The sequence below is a fragment of the Xenopus laevis genome, chromosome 1S (assembly GCF_017654675.1).
Source record: "Xenopus laevis strain J_2021 chromosome 1S, Xenopus_laevis_v10.1, whole genome shotgun sequence".
Lineage (NCBI taxonomy): Eukaryota > Metazoa > Chordata > Amphibia > Anura > Pipidae > Xenopus > Xenopus laevis.
Window position 1 is genome coordinate 73,440,182 of NC_054372.1, and position 15,847 is coordinate 73,456,028.

Sequence of the window (15,847 nt, forward strand, 5' to 3'; positions counted from 1 at the left end):
GCAAACATAACGACTTTTTCAGTAAGAAGTTTTATTACATTGACTGCGCATTGGCGCAAACTATAAAATTCGCAAACAGTCTTTCACTGTCGGAAGTGGTCGCTAAACAGTTTCCGGGCTCGCAAAAGCTATATTAAATTCGCACAAAGCAAAATTTGTTTGCGCAAAGGCATAACTTTTCGCATTGCGAATAGTTTTTCCGTTAGCGATTTTTATTACATTCCCCCGTTTCTGTTTAAAGTTAAAATAATATTTCATATTACTTTATCTACTGTATATATTTTTGCCATTACAATAAAGTGTTTTTCTGTTGAATGATGAATAAAAAACTCACATATCCCCTTTTTATCACACTGTGCCACCAGCATTCTGTACTATCAGAAGTTTTTGTGGAAAAAAATAGAAATTTAAGTTTTTTGCATTTAATCCTAGAAGTTGCTAGGATCTGCAAAGTTGCATTTTGACATTAGATACAAGAATACTGCATCAAATATGATATCAATGATTAATTTATATGTGACTTTCCTTATCCTGTAAATGTACATTCAAATGTAGGCAAGCCAACTGAAATAATAAATAAATACTACCAATGTAATTTATTAATTTGTACCACATAAATTGTGTACTGAAGGGAAAAAGTCATATGTAGAATAAGTGAAAAATAGTAACTAAATATTCAGTGTTGTCTTGGGCATGTTTTTGCAAATGAAGCCTCCATTTTTAACGATTTACTACATCTTTCTTCACTTTCTCTGTCTTATTAAAGATCAATAAGAATCAGTGGCAGAACTATTGGAGGTTCAAGGGGTGTCACTGCACCAGGGTCTGCTCCCCCTCGGAGCTCCGCCGGCAGTTTGCGAGATTGTGAATCTGCCATGATCTCCACTTCCGAATGGGGGTGGGGGATCCAGGATGCATAGTCTGTACCTCTGTCCTCGTAATTCTGTTACTGATAAGAATATTATACTTCTTATACATATATACTTACATATATATAAGAAAACAGTGTTTATAACATGATTTGAAATTGTTTGTAGTTAATACGAATATCTTTGAACCATGTCCTACTTGATTAATTTTTTCCTGTGTGCCATAACTATTAACTATTACCCTATTCCATGGATATGCAAATGCATATGAACAAATTAAATACAAAACCATAAAAGTGACTTTATTTAATTCCTATGTCATAATTAAAAACTAAACTTTTTTTCCTAAAAATGGCAAAATGTTCTTTTTCATTCCTGTACCCTGTATTGGCCAATGAGTCAAGAATCTTAAACATGGAAACATTTATTTTGTTGTAGAAATAATGACTAATGTTTCTTCAGTTATTTTCTTTTACTTCAAATGTTCAAAATATCTAGTATTTTTACATGATCTCCCCCACAAAAAATTACAAGCATAGTGCTTGTGCATAACTGAAACCAAGTGTGTAGCAAACTGTACAATATATACATTTCATTATAGACTATATTAATTTCACAGAAACAGTCTAAAAGAAATTCAAGAACACAAAAAAATAAATATATTGTATTTGCAATTTATCAAGCAACATGTTTATACATTAGGTTCTATAGATAATGCTGTGTAACAGCATTCTTTAAATTTAAAAAAACAAACAGTTTAACGAACAAGAAAATCTTAACATATTGCTCTTCAATACACCTTTGTAGACAATTCAACTTAGTAAATGTCCAAAAACTGCAGCTTTTGACTAGGCAATACATGGCTACAAAACTTTGTTGTAAATGATCCATTTAAGTTCTTGGAAGAATTTATTGTGCTGCTACAATGAAAGCACTATCAAGATGCTATATACAATTTGTGTACAAAGCATCATGGGAAGTCTTTTGTTACAGAAACTGGTCACCCTGTCTTATACATCCATCTCTAGGTTCCATGCATGTTGCAGTTTCTCATGAAGAATGAGAGATAAAATAAAAAAATAAATGGAAGTCTGATTCCAATACTGATTTTGAGTTATCTTGTTGCATGTGCTATTTTCTGTTTTCTATAGCACTCTACTCCCCTTTTTCATTTCAGTTTAATCGGTATCTATAAATCTCTGGGCAGGTAACAAAGTGCAGATTTGCTTGGTGGTGAAACAGTATAATTACAATGGCACCATTCCATTCAATAACTGGACCCTCATTTCTTGAATGCTGTTCATTATCTTCTTCTGATGGCCAGCCAGAGTCACTCCAAATCTCCTCAAATCTCTGAAAAGGAGAAGCACAAGTACATTTACCAACTATCTAAATACAAAAGCTTTGCACTTCAGAATTGTTATGAATTGTGTAGTCTTATCTTAATGACTTTGTTTCACTCTGCTTGGAATGGAGAAAATAGGCACAGAGGGTGTTATCAGTTGGAAAAAAACAGGTAAACCTCAGTCACAGCAGAATCTCATTTGTATGTCTAGTATATTAAATAAAATGTTTACTTACTCCAGTGTCACTTGGGTGACTGCATCCATTGAATAATAACCATTCTCCATAAATGTCTCAGTATACCTTCCCATTTTGATAGCTTCCAGCCATTCATGCACTGATCTATAGGCACCAGTTCCAACGGGACTATGTTCAATTAGTAAATTTGATACCCTAAAATCAAATAATTGATTAACTTTATAAGTAGTATTTCCAATGTTGCCAGTTATAAAGAAAGAATTGTTCAGTGTACCTTCCTAAAAAAGCAATACGTTTTCCGAACGAAAGAGGTGTGATTACCAAAATAATGTGTTATAGAAATGAAAAGAAGTAAAACCCCTCTCTATTCAATTGACCACCAATTAAAGAAAATTCAAGTATTAGTGCAGCAGTGTCAGAGTTTATTAACAGTTTCGTTAACGGTTACTAACCCAGTGTTGCTTCAATTATTGGGCAGCCATTGCTGGGTTACCCAATAAAGTGCTATGTGCTAGGTGCTAATAATTCATTAGCAATTAAAATTCATGTAACAGGATTAATTAATATTGTGCTATAAAGTGCTAGTGCTTCAAATGAAATTAAGAAGTTAACTTAAATAACCAGGATTAAATTGACCCAGGTGAGATTAAAGTTAATTCATTATTATATATCACACATTAAAATCCATTCATTATAGAAGATTGTAAATAACTGATTAACTGTTAAAAAGTAAACTTTACTAAATTCATTAAAATTGCTGCAAATCAATTAAGGTAATCTTTGAAGACTGCATAAAAATTGGTGAGTAATAATTAATCCATACACCCCCGTTAAAGTTATAGGGTGTTAAAAAACGTTTGCATAAAATTATTCAAAGGAGACCAGCATTGAAAGAGAAAGGAGGAATAGGAAAATTGTTAGAGGTGGAGAAGTCCCAAGTTCTAGCTGCCTGTATTTTTCTAAGTCTGGGACCCCACACGGAGGAGAAAGTAGGTCACTGGGGACTGTAGTCTCAATTTTACCTTGCTATCTTATAATTCGGAGAGCTAATCTTCCCTATAAAACTACAAATCCCACAGTGCCATTGGATAACAGGTAAGATTATAAAAGAAGAATCAATGCGGTCGCAAAGGTTTAAAATCAATAGGAAATTATTTTGCAATAGTAAAAATAAGGAAAGCGCCCAGGAGACTTCACAAAAAGCGCTTCCCAGTGTGCCAACACGTGTTTCACCTGCTGGCTTTGTCAAGGCAAAATCTAAAAGTGACTCGTTTGGTGTGGTATCTTTATCACTTCCTGAATACAAAATCTCGCGATACTTGAAAATGAGATCTCGCGATGAGGTCTCGCGATACTTGGAAATGGGATCTCACGATGAGATCTCGCGATACTTGGAAATGGGATCTCACGATGAGATCTCGCAATACTTGGAAATGAGATCTCGCGATGAGATCTCGCGAGAGTTACATTGGGGAAGATATGTGTATATCGTTGCTAAGCGACGGTCACATTTCAGATGTATTTGGTTAAATCGATATATAACTCACTGGTATCTATAACAACCACCGGTATTTATTGAGGAAGAGATGTTAGTAAAACTTATTATTATTTATTACCAAGATTATTTAAATAAAATGTTAGTGGAATAGTTTTATTTAAATAATCTTGGTAATAAATAATAATAAGTTTTACTAACATCTCTTCCTCAACAAATACCGGTGGTTGTTATAGATACCAGTGAGTTATATATTGATTTAACCAAATACATCTGAAATGTGACCGTCGCTTAGCAACGATATACACATATCTTCCCCAATGTAACTCTCGCGAGATCTCATCGCGAGATCTCATTTCCAAGTATTGCGAGATCTCATCGTGAGATCTCATTTCCAAGTATCGCGAGATCTCATCGTGAGATCCCATTTCCAAGTATCGCGAGACCTCATCGCGAGATCTCATTTTCAAGTATCGCGAGATTTTGTATTCAGGAAGTGATAAAGATACCACACCAAACGAGTCACTTTTAGATTTTGCCTTGACAAAGCCAGCAGGCGAAACACGTGTTGGCACACTGGGAAGCGCTTTTTGTGAAGTCTCCTGGGCGCTTTCCTTATTTTTACTATTGCAAAATAATTTCCTATTGATTTTAAACCTTTGCGACTGCATTGATTCTTCTTTTATAATCTTACCTGTTATCCAATGGCACTGTGGGATTTGTAGTTTTATAGGGAAGATTAGCTCTCCGAATTATAAGATAGCAAGGTAAAATTGAGACTACAGTCCCCAGTGACCTACTTTCTCCTCCATGTGGGGTCCCAGACTTAGAAAAATACAGGCAGCTAGAACTTGGGACTTTTCCACCTCTAACAATTTTCCTATTCCTCCTTTCTCTTTCAATGCTGGTCTCCTTTGAATAATTTTATGCAAACGTTTTTTAACACCCTATAACTTTAACGGGGGTGTATGGATTAATTATTACTCACCAATTTTTATGCAGTCTTCAAAGATTACCTTAATTGATTTGCAGCAATTTTAATGAATTTAGTAAAGTTTACTTTTTAACAGTTAATCAGTTATTTACAATCTTCTATAATGAATGGATTTTAATGTGTGATATATAATAATGAATTAACTTTAATCTCACCTGGGTCAATTTAATCCTGGTTATTTAAATTAACTTCTTAATTTCATTTGAAGCACTAGCACTTTATAGCACAATATTAATTAATCCTGTTACATGAATTTTAATTGCTAATGAATTATTAGCACCTAGCACATAGCACTTTATTGGGTAACCCAGCAATGGCTGCCCAATAATTGAAGCAACACTGGGTTAGTAACCGTTAACGAAACTGTTAATAAACTCTGACACTGCTGCACTAATACTTGAATTTTCTTTAATTGGTGGTCAATGTTGCCAGTTATGTTAATTCTTTTAAATTCAAATTAGAACTTATTATACTTTTTAACATTTTAAGCACACAAATCAATATTCTTTTAAAAGTTTTTAGGCCAATGTTTAAGGTACTCCAGATAAAACTTAATGACACAGCAATAGTTTCAAATGAAAGGCCAGATAAAAAAATCATGACCTGTGTCAATTTGAAATGCCATTTGTAAAAGTCATTGCATGTGGAGGGGGGGGGGCTAGCTTAAAGTCAGTGATAAATACAGCTGAAATACATGTAGACTTCATACATGTTAAGGGTAAATGTCATTTTAATGAGGTCAATATTGTCTTCACTATAAGACAATGTAGACAAGGGGACCAAGCAGCGTTTCTTTAAAAAAAAACAAAAAACAGTTTCAGCAAATTGGGCACTAATAGGTCATCTGAAACGATTACAATTAGCACCTCCCATCTGTTTGTATGCTTTTGATAATATATATAGAAACTTTTATGAAAAAAATAAATATGTCAATTGAATTTTAGCAAGAAAATAAAGGTTGAAAATGCATGCTTCTTTTCCTTTTTATGTTGAAACAAATTTACTATGCTAGGGTGCAAGCCATTCAGTTTTCATTAATACCTTCCGGAGAACATAACTTTTTTTGCTTGAAAAAGCACTATTGTAATATGACAGGTTGTTTATTTACTTTGCTACAACCTTGTTGCAGTTTATATTAAGTTTGTCTTAATAGTCAGCAGATATTTGTACCTTATTAGGGATTTTCATATACCAGCATGAATTTCTTATAATTAAAGCTTTGCTTTTCTAATTTAATACTTGACATAACCTTGAGCATTAATATGATTTCCAGCATCTTATTACATTTTTACTCTTATTGACTGCTTGCATTTTGATAACAAAGCAGCTTTATTCTTAATATTGGGCTTCGTTGTTTTACTGAGTAACTTTCCATTAGTGGTCCAGGAGGCGAGAACCACCCCTTCTTGTGATATATTTAATTAGAGAGCTGAATTTCATTTTATCAGTGCTACTGATTCCAATTAAAGTTCCAAGTATACTTTGTGAAAAATCACATAGATAGTTATTTTAGTTTATGTAAACTCTTTATAAAGCAAAACTGTAATCCATGAAAACCCTATTTTCATTCTTAGGTTAGGTTAGGTTAGTACCAAAAAATTGAAATGCACTTGTATTTGGGTCCAATTCCTAGGTTAACTGAATTTCACTAATTTACTATATGTTTGTTGTTTTTAAATGGGCCTCTATAGACATTAGTTTGGTTTTCCTATTTCACAGTTCCTTAGATGTTGGAAAGCCTAATATTAATTTCTGAAGCAGCAGTTATGGAGAAGGGTTTGAAAAGGTGCTGCTTCCATTGGCAATCCAAATGACATACAGTACAGACGCTCATCATCCCTGGCAAGATATATGAATTGCTGATTATTCATTTTGGGCATTATTTGCTGAATCAACAGCTTGTATCAATTACATCCAACACACACTTTAATGTAATTACGGTATGTACAATGATAATTGTTTTCTGTAATGAGAAGCCTTTTTACCACACTCAAATGAGTTATTTAAAAGTTTTTTTAACTGGGTTATTTCTTTAAAATGTTATGTTTGTTTATGTATTACAATTTGATTATAACTGGTTTCATATATCATTGGAATGTCAAAAGTAATTTCCAAAATACTAAAATTCTGCTACGGGAATTTGTTTCAGCTCCTTAAAGTTAAAATGGTTAACATATATTATTTAAAAATGTTCTTAAAACTTGCATTGTTTTTCTTCTCTTGTCTATTATATGTGCAGTTATTAGCAAGTCTTATCTCTCTGCAAAATAGTGTAGCACAATAAAAAAAAATATGGCACATATATTTTGCATACCACTTTACAAGTAATGAATTGTACATGCTATGTGCCATTAAAAGCACATTTCATAGACAACGCCCTAATGATATGAACTGCTATGCTATGCCCATCCTTGCTTCTTGTGAAGAGAAAACCTACTGGAGGGGATAAGGAGCTGCTGGCTAGCATGCACTGAGACAATGGCAGCTTTTACAAGGCAAAGAGTACAAACTCATTATAGCCTGGTGAAATTAAGTACTTTACTCTGTATGTGCACTATAAACAATGTAAATTTATTAAAATATACAGCCATGTAATTATTTATACTTATGTGGACTTCCTAATTTAAAGAGGTCTGTAGAGGTTTTTGTATAAATCATCCAAAAAACAAACTCTGTCACTATAAACATAGAGCTAACATTTCAAAGACAACTATGTATAGTTTTATTAAAGTAAATACCTGGCATATATTTTATAGAGATGCTATACATTTCTGAAGCCATTTAACTTCCTGAGTTTTTCCAAAACCAGTTTGTGTCCCTAAGTTCGCCCCCATACTTCCTGCAAGTAAACTCCACTCTGCTGAACTTATGTTGATTCATCAGGTATGTGTTTCAGTCTCTTTTTATAAAGGACCATCAGTAGCATATACTGGAATGCTTTAGTCTGCAAGGTGATTGCACCTGACCAAAACTATCGTTGAAGACACCTACCAGGGACTCCAGAGAAGGATTATCAGACTGGCGAATTCTAAAAAAAAAAGTTTTAACTTTTCTTTAGAATTGTTTGAATAATATTTTCTTTCCTTAGGAATTTCTAAATGCAGGGAAAATTTTACTTCATCAGGAACAACAATTACTGAAGAAAATAGTAATATATAGTTAAGAGGTACATCCGTTTAATACCTGTTTGATGCATTAACAAGCGTCTTCAAGCTGTTTGGGTTACGAATCAATTTGTCCAAAATACTGACAATTTCTTCAAACTTGGGCCTGCTATTTCTGTCTTTGTGCCAGCAATTCAACATAAGCTGGTAAAGAGCAGCAGGGCAATCCATAGGACTTGGCAAGCGGTAACCTTCCTCAACAGCTTTAATTACCTAAGAGAGAAAAATAGATTTTTGTTTCAGATACTCAAACTTAAATAACATGTTCTGTCACTGGTTAGTAAATTGCAATTATATCCATTTTAATATTCAAATTGTTTACAGTCACTGAATTTAAATTCTCAAAAAAAAACTCAATTTTCCAGTCAAACAAAAATATTCAACAGCAACAAAATAACAGTCCTGTAACAATCAAATTGTTGTGATCTAGTCACTCTTTCATTTATGCTACAAGTTGTCATGTAAACAAACATGCATAATAGATTAAAGTCTGCACTTTTTTCTGGCGCCATTGATTTTATTTTTCATAGCACTTAAAGGTATAATTGATACTTCACACAGAAGATTTTTTGTTTTTTAGTTTTGAGATATGAATGATTGTGCTTACTGAACCTTTTTTTCCTTTTGCCAAATGACCAAACTATGATTTGTAAAATGATCAGTAATACAATATCCTATCACATAAAAGAAAGGTATATTGACACAGCAAATTGTATATGAATCCTCTGTACTTGCATGACTATGCATAATATACATGACATAGCAGAGGTTTTCACTTGAAAAAGGATCCATGATGATCCGAAACATGTTGTGACAATAAAGGAATTTTGCAGCCAAGTCTGCGGATTGTAATGCTCCTTCCTATCCTACAATTGTTGCATGAGGATAGCAGAGGTTTCATTTATGCTCCATAAGGATAGCACAAGGTGCCAAAAAGGCACATAATTATGCAACTTTAAATATTGTACACAGCACACTGTACAGTGGTGTTACTAGGGTAGGTAGTTCCTTCATGCCCTCATTACAAATTAGTGCACCACTAGCACTGTGCACTAATTTGCCATTTGCACCTATTTGCTGGATGTGATGATGGTGAGAGTGTGATCCAGTGCAAAGGAGCACTTAACTTTACCTGGTAGTAAGTAAAGGATTCCTTTTATGTTTTGTCATGCCAACTGAATCACAAGCAATTGGAGGGCATGTAAACATATGTCCATGTCCTGCCATTGTGTCTTTACTTCCCTCTCAGGCACACATTGATGGTTATTTTTCTGGTCACACTTTTAAAAGGGGAAAATTGTTTTTTTTTTTAAAGGGGAAAATATTTTTTTCGGGATTTATTAAAGACTGATGGTGTTAAAAGTTAGATGAAAAAAGTACTTCAACTCAAACCTGAAGAGAGCATGTAAAAGTGAATGTCAGATGTCCCATTAACAATTGGAAGATTTTCTGGTTTGTCCTGGGTTTCCAAAATCGTAACTTTCAGGGGATTTTATGAAAAAACCGTAGGTTTCAAGCACAAAATCCAAAAAAATTTTAGGATTCGGCTCTTTTACTATTTTATCGTAAAATTTTATGCACAAGAAAAGTTAGTGAAATTTACTGATAAATAGGGGATAAAAGTCTGTGTGGATTTGGTCAGTGTAGTTTTCAGAAAATAGAGAGAACCTTTCGGATTTTGATAAATAACCCCCATTGTGTCAATATGCATGTAGTTTTCTATCTAGCAAAGATTTTGTACTGGTGGATGTAACACCAATTATGGGGACATAAGAACTGTTTCCACATTCCCGGCTTGTAAAGATGATTTGAATGACTTTGAGGATAAAAGCAACATTATCAATTTATCTAAGGTTCAACTGTCATGTGATGAAATGAGTTTGTTATCCAAGGGACTTAATTTTGAACCTAATCAACAATGTAATATTTTTGACACTATTTTGGACTTGAACAAGTTGATACGTTTACTAACATTGAAACGACATTTTGCCATTAAGAGCCAGAACAATAATTTGGAATCTGAGACGGATGATCCATTTTATATAGGTGCTGTGATGTGATGGATGATGCTGATATTGATATGGATATGGATACACAGGGGATGAATTAAGCAGCACACTTATTTGATTTTCAGGATATTTGTGGTATTAATACTTTGGAGGATTTACAAGCTGAAAATGTTTTGCCCAAAATTACTCAAAACTATGTGTTTCATACTAACCTTAAAGGGATACTGTCATGGGAAAAAACATTATTGTCAAAATGAATCAGTTGATAGTGCTACTCCAGCAGAATTCTGCACTGAAATCCATTTCTCAAAAGAGCAAACAGATTTTTTTATATTCAATTTTGAAATCTGACATGGGGCTAGACATATTGTTAATTTCCCAGCTGCCCAAGTCATGTGACTTGTGCTCTGATAAACTTCAATCACTCTTTACTGCTGTACTGCAAGTTGGAGTGATATCACCCCCCCTTTCCCCCCCAGCAGCCAAACAAAAGAACAATGGGAAGGCAACCAGATAGCAGCTCTCTAACACAAGATAACAGCTGCCTGGCAGATCTAAGAACAACACTCAATAGTAAAAACCCATGTCCCACTGAGACACATTCAGTTACATTGAGAAAGAAAAACAGCAGCCTGCCAGAAAGCATTTCTCTCCTAAAGTGCAGGCACAAGTCACATGACATGGGGCAGCTGGGAAATTGACAAAATGTCTAGCCCCATGTCAGATTTCAAAATTGAATATAAAAAAATATGTTTGCTCTTTTGAGAAATGGATTTCAGTGCAGAATTCTGATGGAGCAGCACTATTAACTGATCCATTTTGAAAACATTTTTTTTTCCCATGACAGTATCCCTTTAAGAGTAAATCTAGTTTTTACCCGGTACACCCGAAGGGCCACTATATTGATTTATTTCACAAACTAGTTCAGAGTGAAATTGAGTCCTTAAAGGTTTTGGATAATATTAAGAAAGGTTCTAATAATTTGACCAGTGGTGAATATCAGGCTATGATCTCCTTAAGCCAAAATAAGAATGTGGTGGTCAAACAGGCGGACAAAGGGGTGGGGGGCGGTGGTGGTGTTTGATTAGGACACATATGAGAAAATGGTGTACAGACAATTATTAGATGTCACAACTTACACCCCGCTCACCTCTGACCCCACCGCCACTTTTCAGAGGGATCTTAAGCACCTTTTAAACCAGGCCCATGATGATGGTATTATTAATGACAGGGAATATAAATGTCTATATAATGACTCCCCAGTAATCCCCATCTTTCACATTCTTCCCAAGGTTCATAAATCCTTGGAGGATTTTAAGGGCCGCCCTATTGTAGTGTGGATAGGTGCGTTGAATGAGGGACTTTCCCGCTATGTAGATCAGCTTTTGATTCCTCTGGTAGAAAAACTTCCTACCTACTTTAGAGACACAACAATGTGTATCAATAAATTTAAAAATATTCAATGGAGAGAGTCATACAAATGGTATTCTATGAATGTGAATGCCCTATACTCTTCAATCGAACATGATTTGGGCCTGCAGGCCATTGCCTTTTGGTTAGAGAAGGAGTGCTGTTTCCTAGAATTACAAAATACATTTATACTTCGCTCCATAGAGTATCTATTACATACTAATGATTTCAATTTCAATGGTGGGTTCGATCTCCAAAAATGTGGTGCCGCAATGGGGGCTTCCTTTGCACCCACTTATGCCAACCTATTCATGGGATGGTGGGAGCGGCACCACATTTTTGGCGATTCGAACCCCTATAGGTCTAAAATAGTACAGTTTTATCAGTACATCGATGACTGTATAGGAATCTGGGATAGTGACTCAGAATCCTTTAAGGATTTTGTAGATATATGTAGTCAAGCAGTAGAGGGACTAACATTTACATATGAATTGCATGACTCTGAAATTCCCTTTTTGGATGTATCCTTTTGGGCTATAGGAGATTGTATTCAAACTACTATGTTCCGCAAGACTATTACCAGAAATACCTTGCTACACGCCACAAGTAGTCACCCCACATCATGTATACGAGGTATCCCTACAGGACAATTCATTCGCTTGAAGCGAATCTGCTCCACTTGGGGTGACATTTCAAATCAATCCATGGAGCTTTGGGATAGATTTATTGAAAGGGGTTACATCATTCATCAAGGAGGCCTTTGATCGGGCAGTGGGGTCGGATAGGAACAGTTTATTGAAACAAAAGAAACAGAATAAGAACATAACTAGAGTGTTTAAGGGACAAAGCGCGGTGGATGAAAGGAGGGATAGAGCGGTAATAGAACAAGATAGAAGGGTGAAACAGACTGGTTTTGTTTTGTACCACATATTCCAACCAGATGTACAATGTTAAACCTATCATACAGAAACATTGGGCAATTTTATTGCAGGATCCTCTTCTAGGTGGGTTTATAGATGAAACTCCCTCTTTTGTTTTCTGTAAAGGTAAGAACATAGCCTCTTGGATTTCCATTTCCAATCTTTGATTGGCTAATGATACACAGAATAAGACCTGGCTTAAATATAAGGGGACATATAAATGTGGGCGAAGGAGATGTAAAGCCTGTAATGTAATTAAAGTCTCTAAGGAGTTTACTAGCACGTATACGGAAAGAAAGTATAAGATTTCACAATACTTCAATTGCTTGTCTAAAGGGGTAGTATATTTGGCAACTTGCCAGTGTGGGGCCTAATATGTTGGCCAAACCACACGTCCTGTTGGTGTTAGGATCTTGGAACACCTGTAGAAAGAGGGGATGAGAAATCTGCCTTAGCTAAACATGTTACATTGACACAGAATGATACAGTACATTTTCAATTTCAGGTGATTGATAAACCACGTGTTGATATTAGGAAAGGTGATGTTAATAAGCGACTTCTAGCTAGGGAGGTGCATTGGATTTATCATTTGAAGACCATAGAGGAATTTGGGGGCATGAATCAGGAATGGGAATTATCATGCTATTTTTGAGTTTTATTTTACGATATAATATGATAGTTTTGTCTTACATTCCTTGTTTCCCATTTTTCTTTTTCATTTTTGTCATGTTATGATGTTAGGCTTTTCACAACTATTTTTCCTTTCTACCTGATCCCCTCTATGTCAAGCATAGCTATATAGTCACTATGTCATAGCATACTGGGGGTTAAAATACTGTGTATTAGTATGCTGAGGGTTAAATGTTTTTAGGGGCGGGGTTTACTCGCAATTTAAACTGTAGTGTGGATTGAACTGATGTGCTTTTGAGAAAGTGGCTGGATAGCCACGAAACGCGTTAAGCCTATGGTTCTTTTAATGTTTCTACAATGATGTGCCGATTTTAATGGATTAATACATTTTGGAATTTTTATTATAACACTCGACTTCATTCCTGTGGTGCTCCGTGTTTCTGCATACAGTTTGGACTATGAAGTTTTTTCCGGGGTACTTTCCCTAACTTGATGCACACAGAGGAGAAGTTACACACCGTGGTGCTCCCAGGTAACTAATTTTGTGAATAAGATTTTGCACCTGAAATTGTGCTGGAATTCTTAAAAGAATATTAAAACATGGATTTTGTGCAGATTATTTGAATAGAAATCCAATAGCCACTAGTCTTTTCATTTTAAAGTTTTCCCAGCAATATTATGTAAAGAATATGTGCATTTGTGACATATTCTACGAAAGAATATGTGCATTTGTGACATATTCTACGTAAGTTTATCTTACGTAGAATATGGATCTAGTTTGTTTTCAAGTTTAATTAATGAGAAATATTTAGTTTTTTTTACAGATGCACCCAACAGCAAATGAAAAATGGGCTATTTGATTGTATTAACAATGTACTGTACAACATTTAGGAAACTGTCAATTTATCATATGACAGGGAATACTGCTTCCTGTGTGTAGCTGCCCGCCCAAGCCAATCTAACATTTGAACTGCATAATTCATTGTGACTGTTAATATATGAGAAGTTTATAGCAACACAGGACATTACAGGGTTAATTAGAGTACTCCAGCCACCTGACAGTCTAGTCCAATCAGAACCCAGCCTCACTCTGAGATCTTCTAGAATCTAGCCAGACATGCCAGCAGCCATCTTAGAGACAGAATCTTCAGAGAGCATGCTAGAGTAGAGAAACTGCGCTTAAGATCCTATGAGGTGAAAATAGGTGAGCTTTCTTTGTTTATATGTACTGATTAACAGGGATGGGTGAATTTGACCCGTTTAGTTTTGCCAAAAATTCGCCGCCGGCGAAATGTCGCAGACGCCCATTAAAGTCTATGGGCGTCAAAAAAAATTTGTCGCGCGGCGAAATTAAAAAAAATTTTTGACGCACGTCTCCATACAAGTCTATGGGCGTCATTTTTTCGGCGAAACGAGGCGAAAAAATTCGCCCATCCCTACTGATTAATGCTGCTAATGACAATGTTACTGATTATATGTTAGAATATATACTGAATGCTCCTTTTGTATGTTTGCCCCTAGTTCTACCACATTCTACACATTGTACGCGTACTTACTGCACTTATATCGCACCTATATTGCTAAAATTCATCATCTTTGTTCCTGATTCCCTATCCTGATGGTGTTACCAATAAAGAAAGTTATTTTTGTACCAGTGGTATGTTCTTAAAGTCTTTCAAGGATCCGAGGACAGTTACACTGTGTAATGCCCAAAAGAGTTGATTCGTTTTGCCTGTAGATGCATTTTCTATTTATTTGAACTAAACTGCGTGAAGAGCTAGAATGTGAGGTCCATGCACTAAATCTAGACATCTTAGTGCTTAGTTTAGGGGCAACTCAATTTTGTTTCTCTAAACACATCTTAATAACAGTTTGCCTAAATAATACATTCACACTCTCCATGACTGGTTACACACCCATGGTGGTTTCTGTTTCCATCTTTGTTTCCAGTGCTAAAGCACTATATCTATACAGGTAAATCTTTCTAATGCTTTTTAAGTATTTCCCATTTCTCTGTAGTATTAATAATACAGTATGTTGTATTTGATGGTGCCTAAGCTAAAATGACTCCTTATCAATTGCAATACTGTTGGGTTTATTTAATTCTTAAATGTTTTACATTACATTACATAAGATATGGTGATCTACATTATGAAAAAAAGCCCAGGCCCCAATCATGCAGAATATTACACTTGTTTATCATTAGCATTTAAACTTTACCAACATTTCATAAATTATGGCAGGGGATATTTATTATATGACGGCTAAACATACACAAGTACACATGGCTTTTTGCAGATTCATTCTGCCTGTTTTAATTTAGAATTCTGAAAATGTCTCATTTATATTTTATGTTGTACCAAACACACCAAATAGAGAATTTTACTTAACTACTTGACGTAAATTCCTTTTCTTCTAGTCCCGACATGTCAGTATACATGGGCATTGCCCCTTCCAGAGGTAGCACCTATAACATAGCCAATCAAAATGAATCATAATCTTTAAGACCACATGACTTCCTCCTCACCACAGTTATACTTTTTCCATAGCAGTACAGTAATCAAAATAAATAATTGGGCTGGGAAACCCTGTACTGACATGTCGGGACTAGAAGAAAAGGAATTTACGTCAAGTAGGTAAGTAAAATTCTCTATTTCTTCTACGTCCCTCCATGTCAGTACACATGGGATCTACCAAGCCATGCCCCGAAAACAAGGAGTGGGAATAACCAACATAAAGCAAAAACCAAACTGATGCTAAGGAGGCCCTGAGTAAAGGCCAGCATCACATCCATCCAACAGGGGAGCTGATAAA

General features: G+C 35.1%; 1 protein-coding gene across 2 annotated transcripts in view; it reads right to left on the minus strand.

Moving 5' to 3' along the window:
- Positions 1-215: 215 nt before the first annotated feature.
- Positions 216-15,847, minus strand: part of LOC108704562 (ephrin type-A receptor 5-like) — a 311,050-nt gene continuing 295,418 nt past the window's right edge. For both annotated transcript variants that reach the window (XM_041579738.1, XM_041579737.1), the window contains 3 exons: positions 8,084-8,277; positions 2,451-2,606; positions 216-2,222 (listed from right to left, as the gene is read on the minus strand). In XM_041579738.1, the coding sequence (XP_041435672.1) occupies positions 2,117-2,222; positions 2,451-2,606; positions 8,084-8,277 (456 nt within the window). In that variant the 3' untranslated portion in view covers positions 216-2,116. The remainder of the gene's footprint in view (positions 2,223-2,450; positions 2,607-8,083; positions 8,278-15,847) is intronic.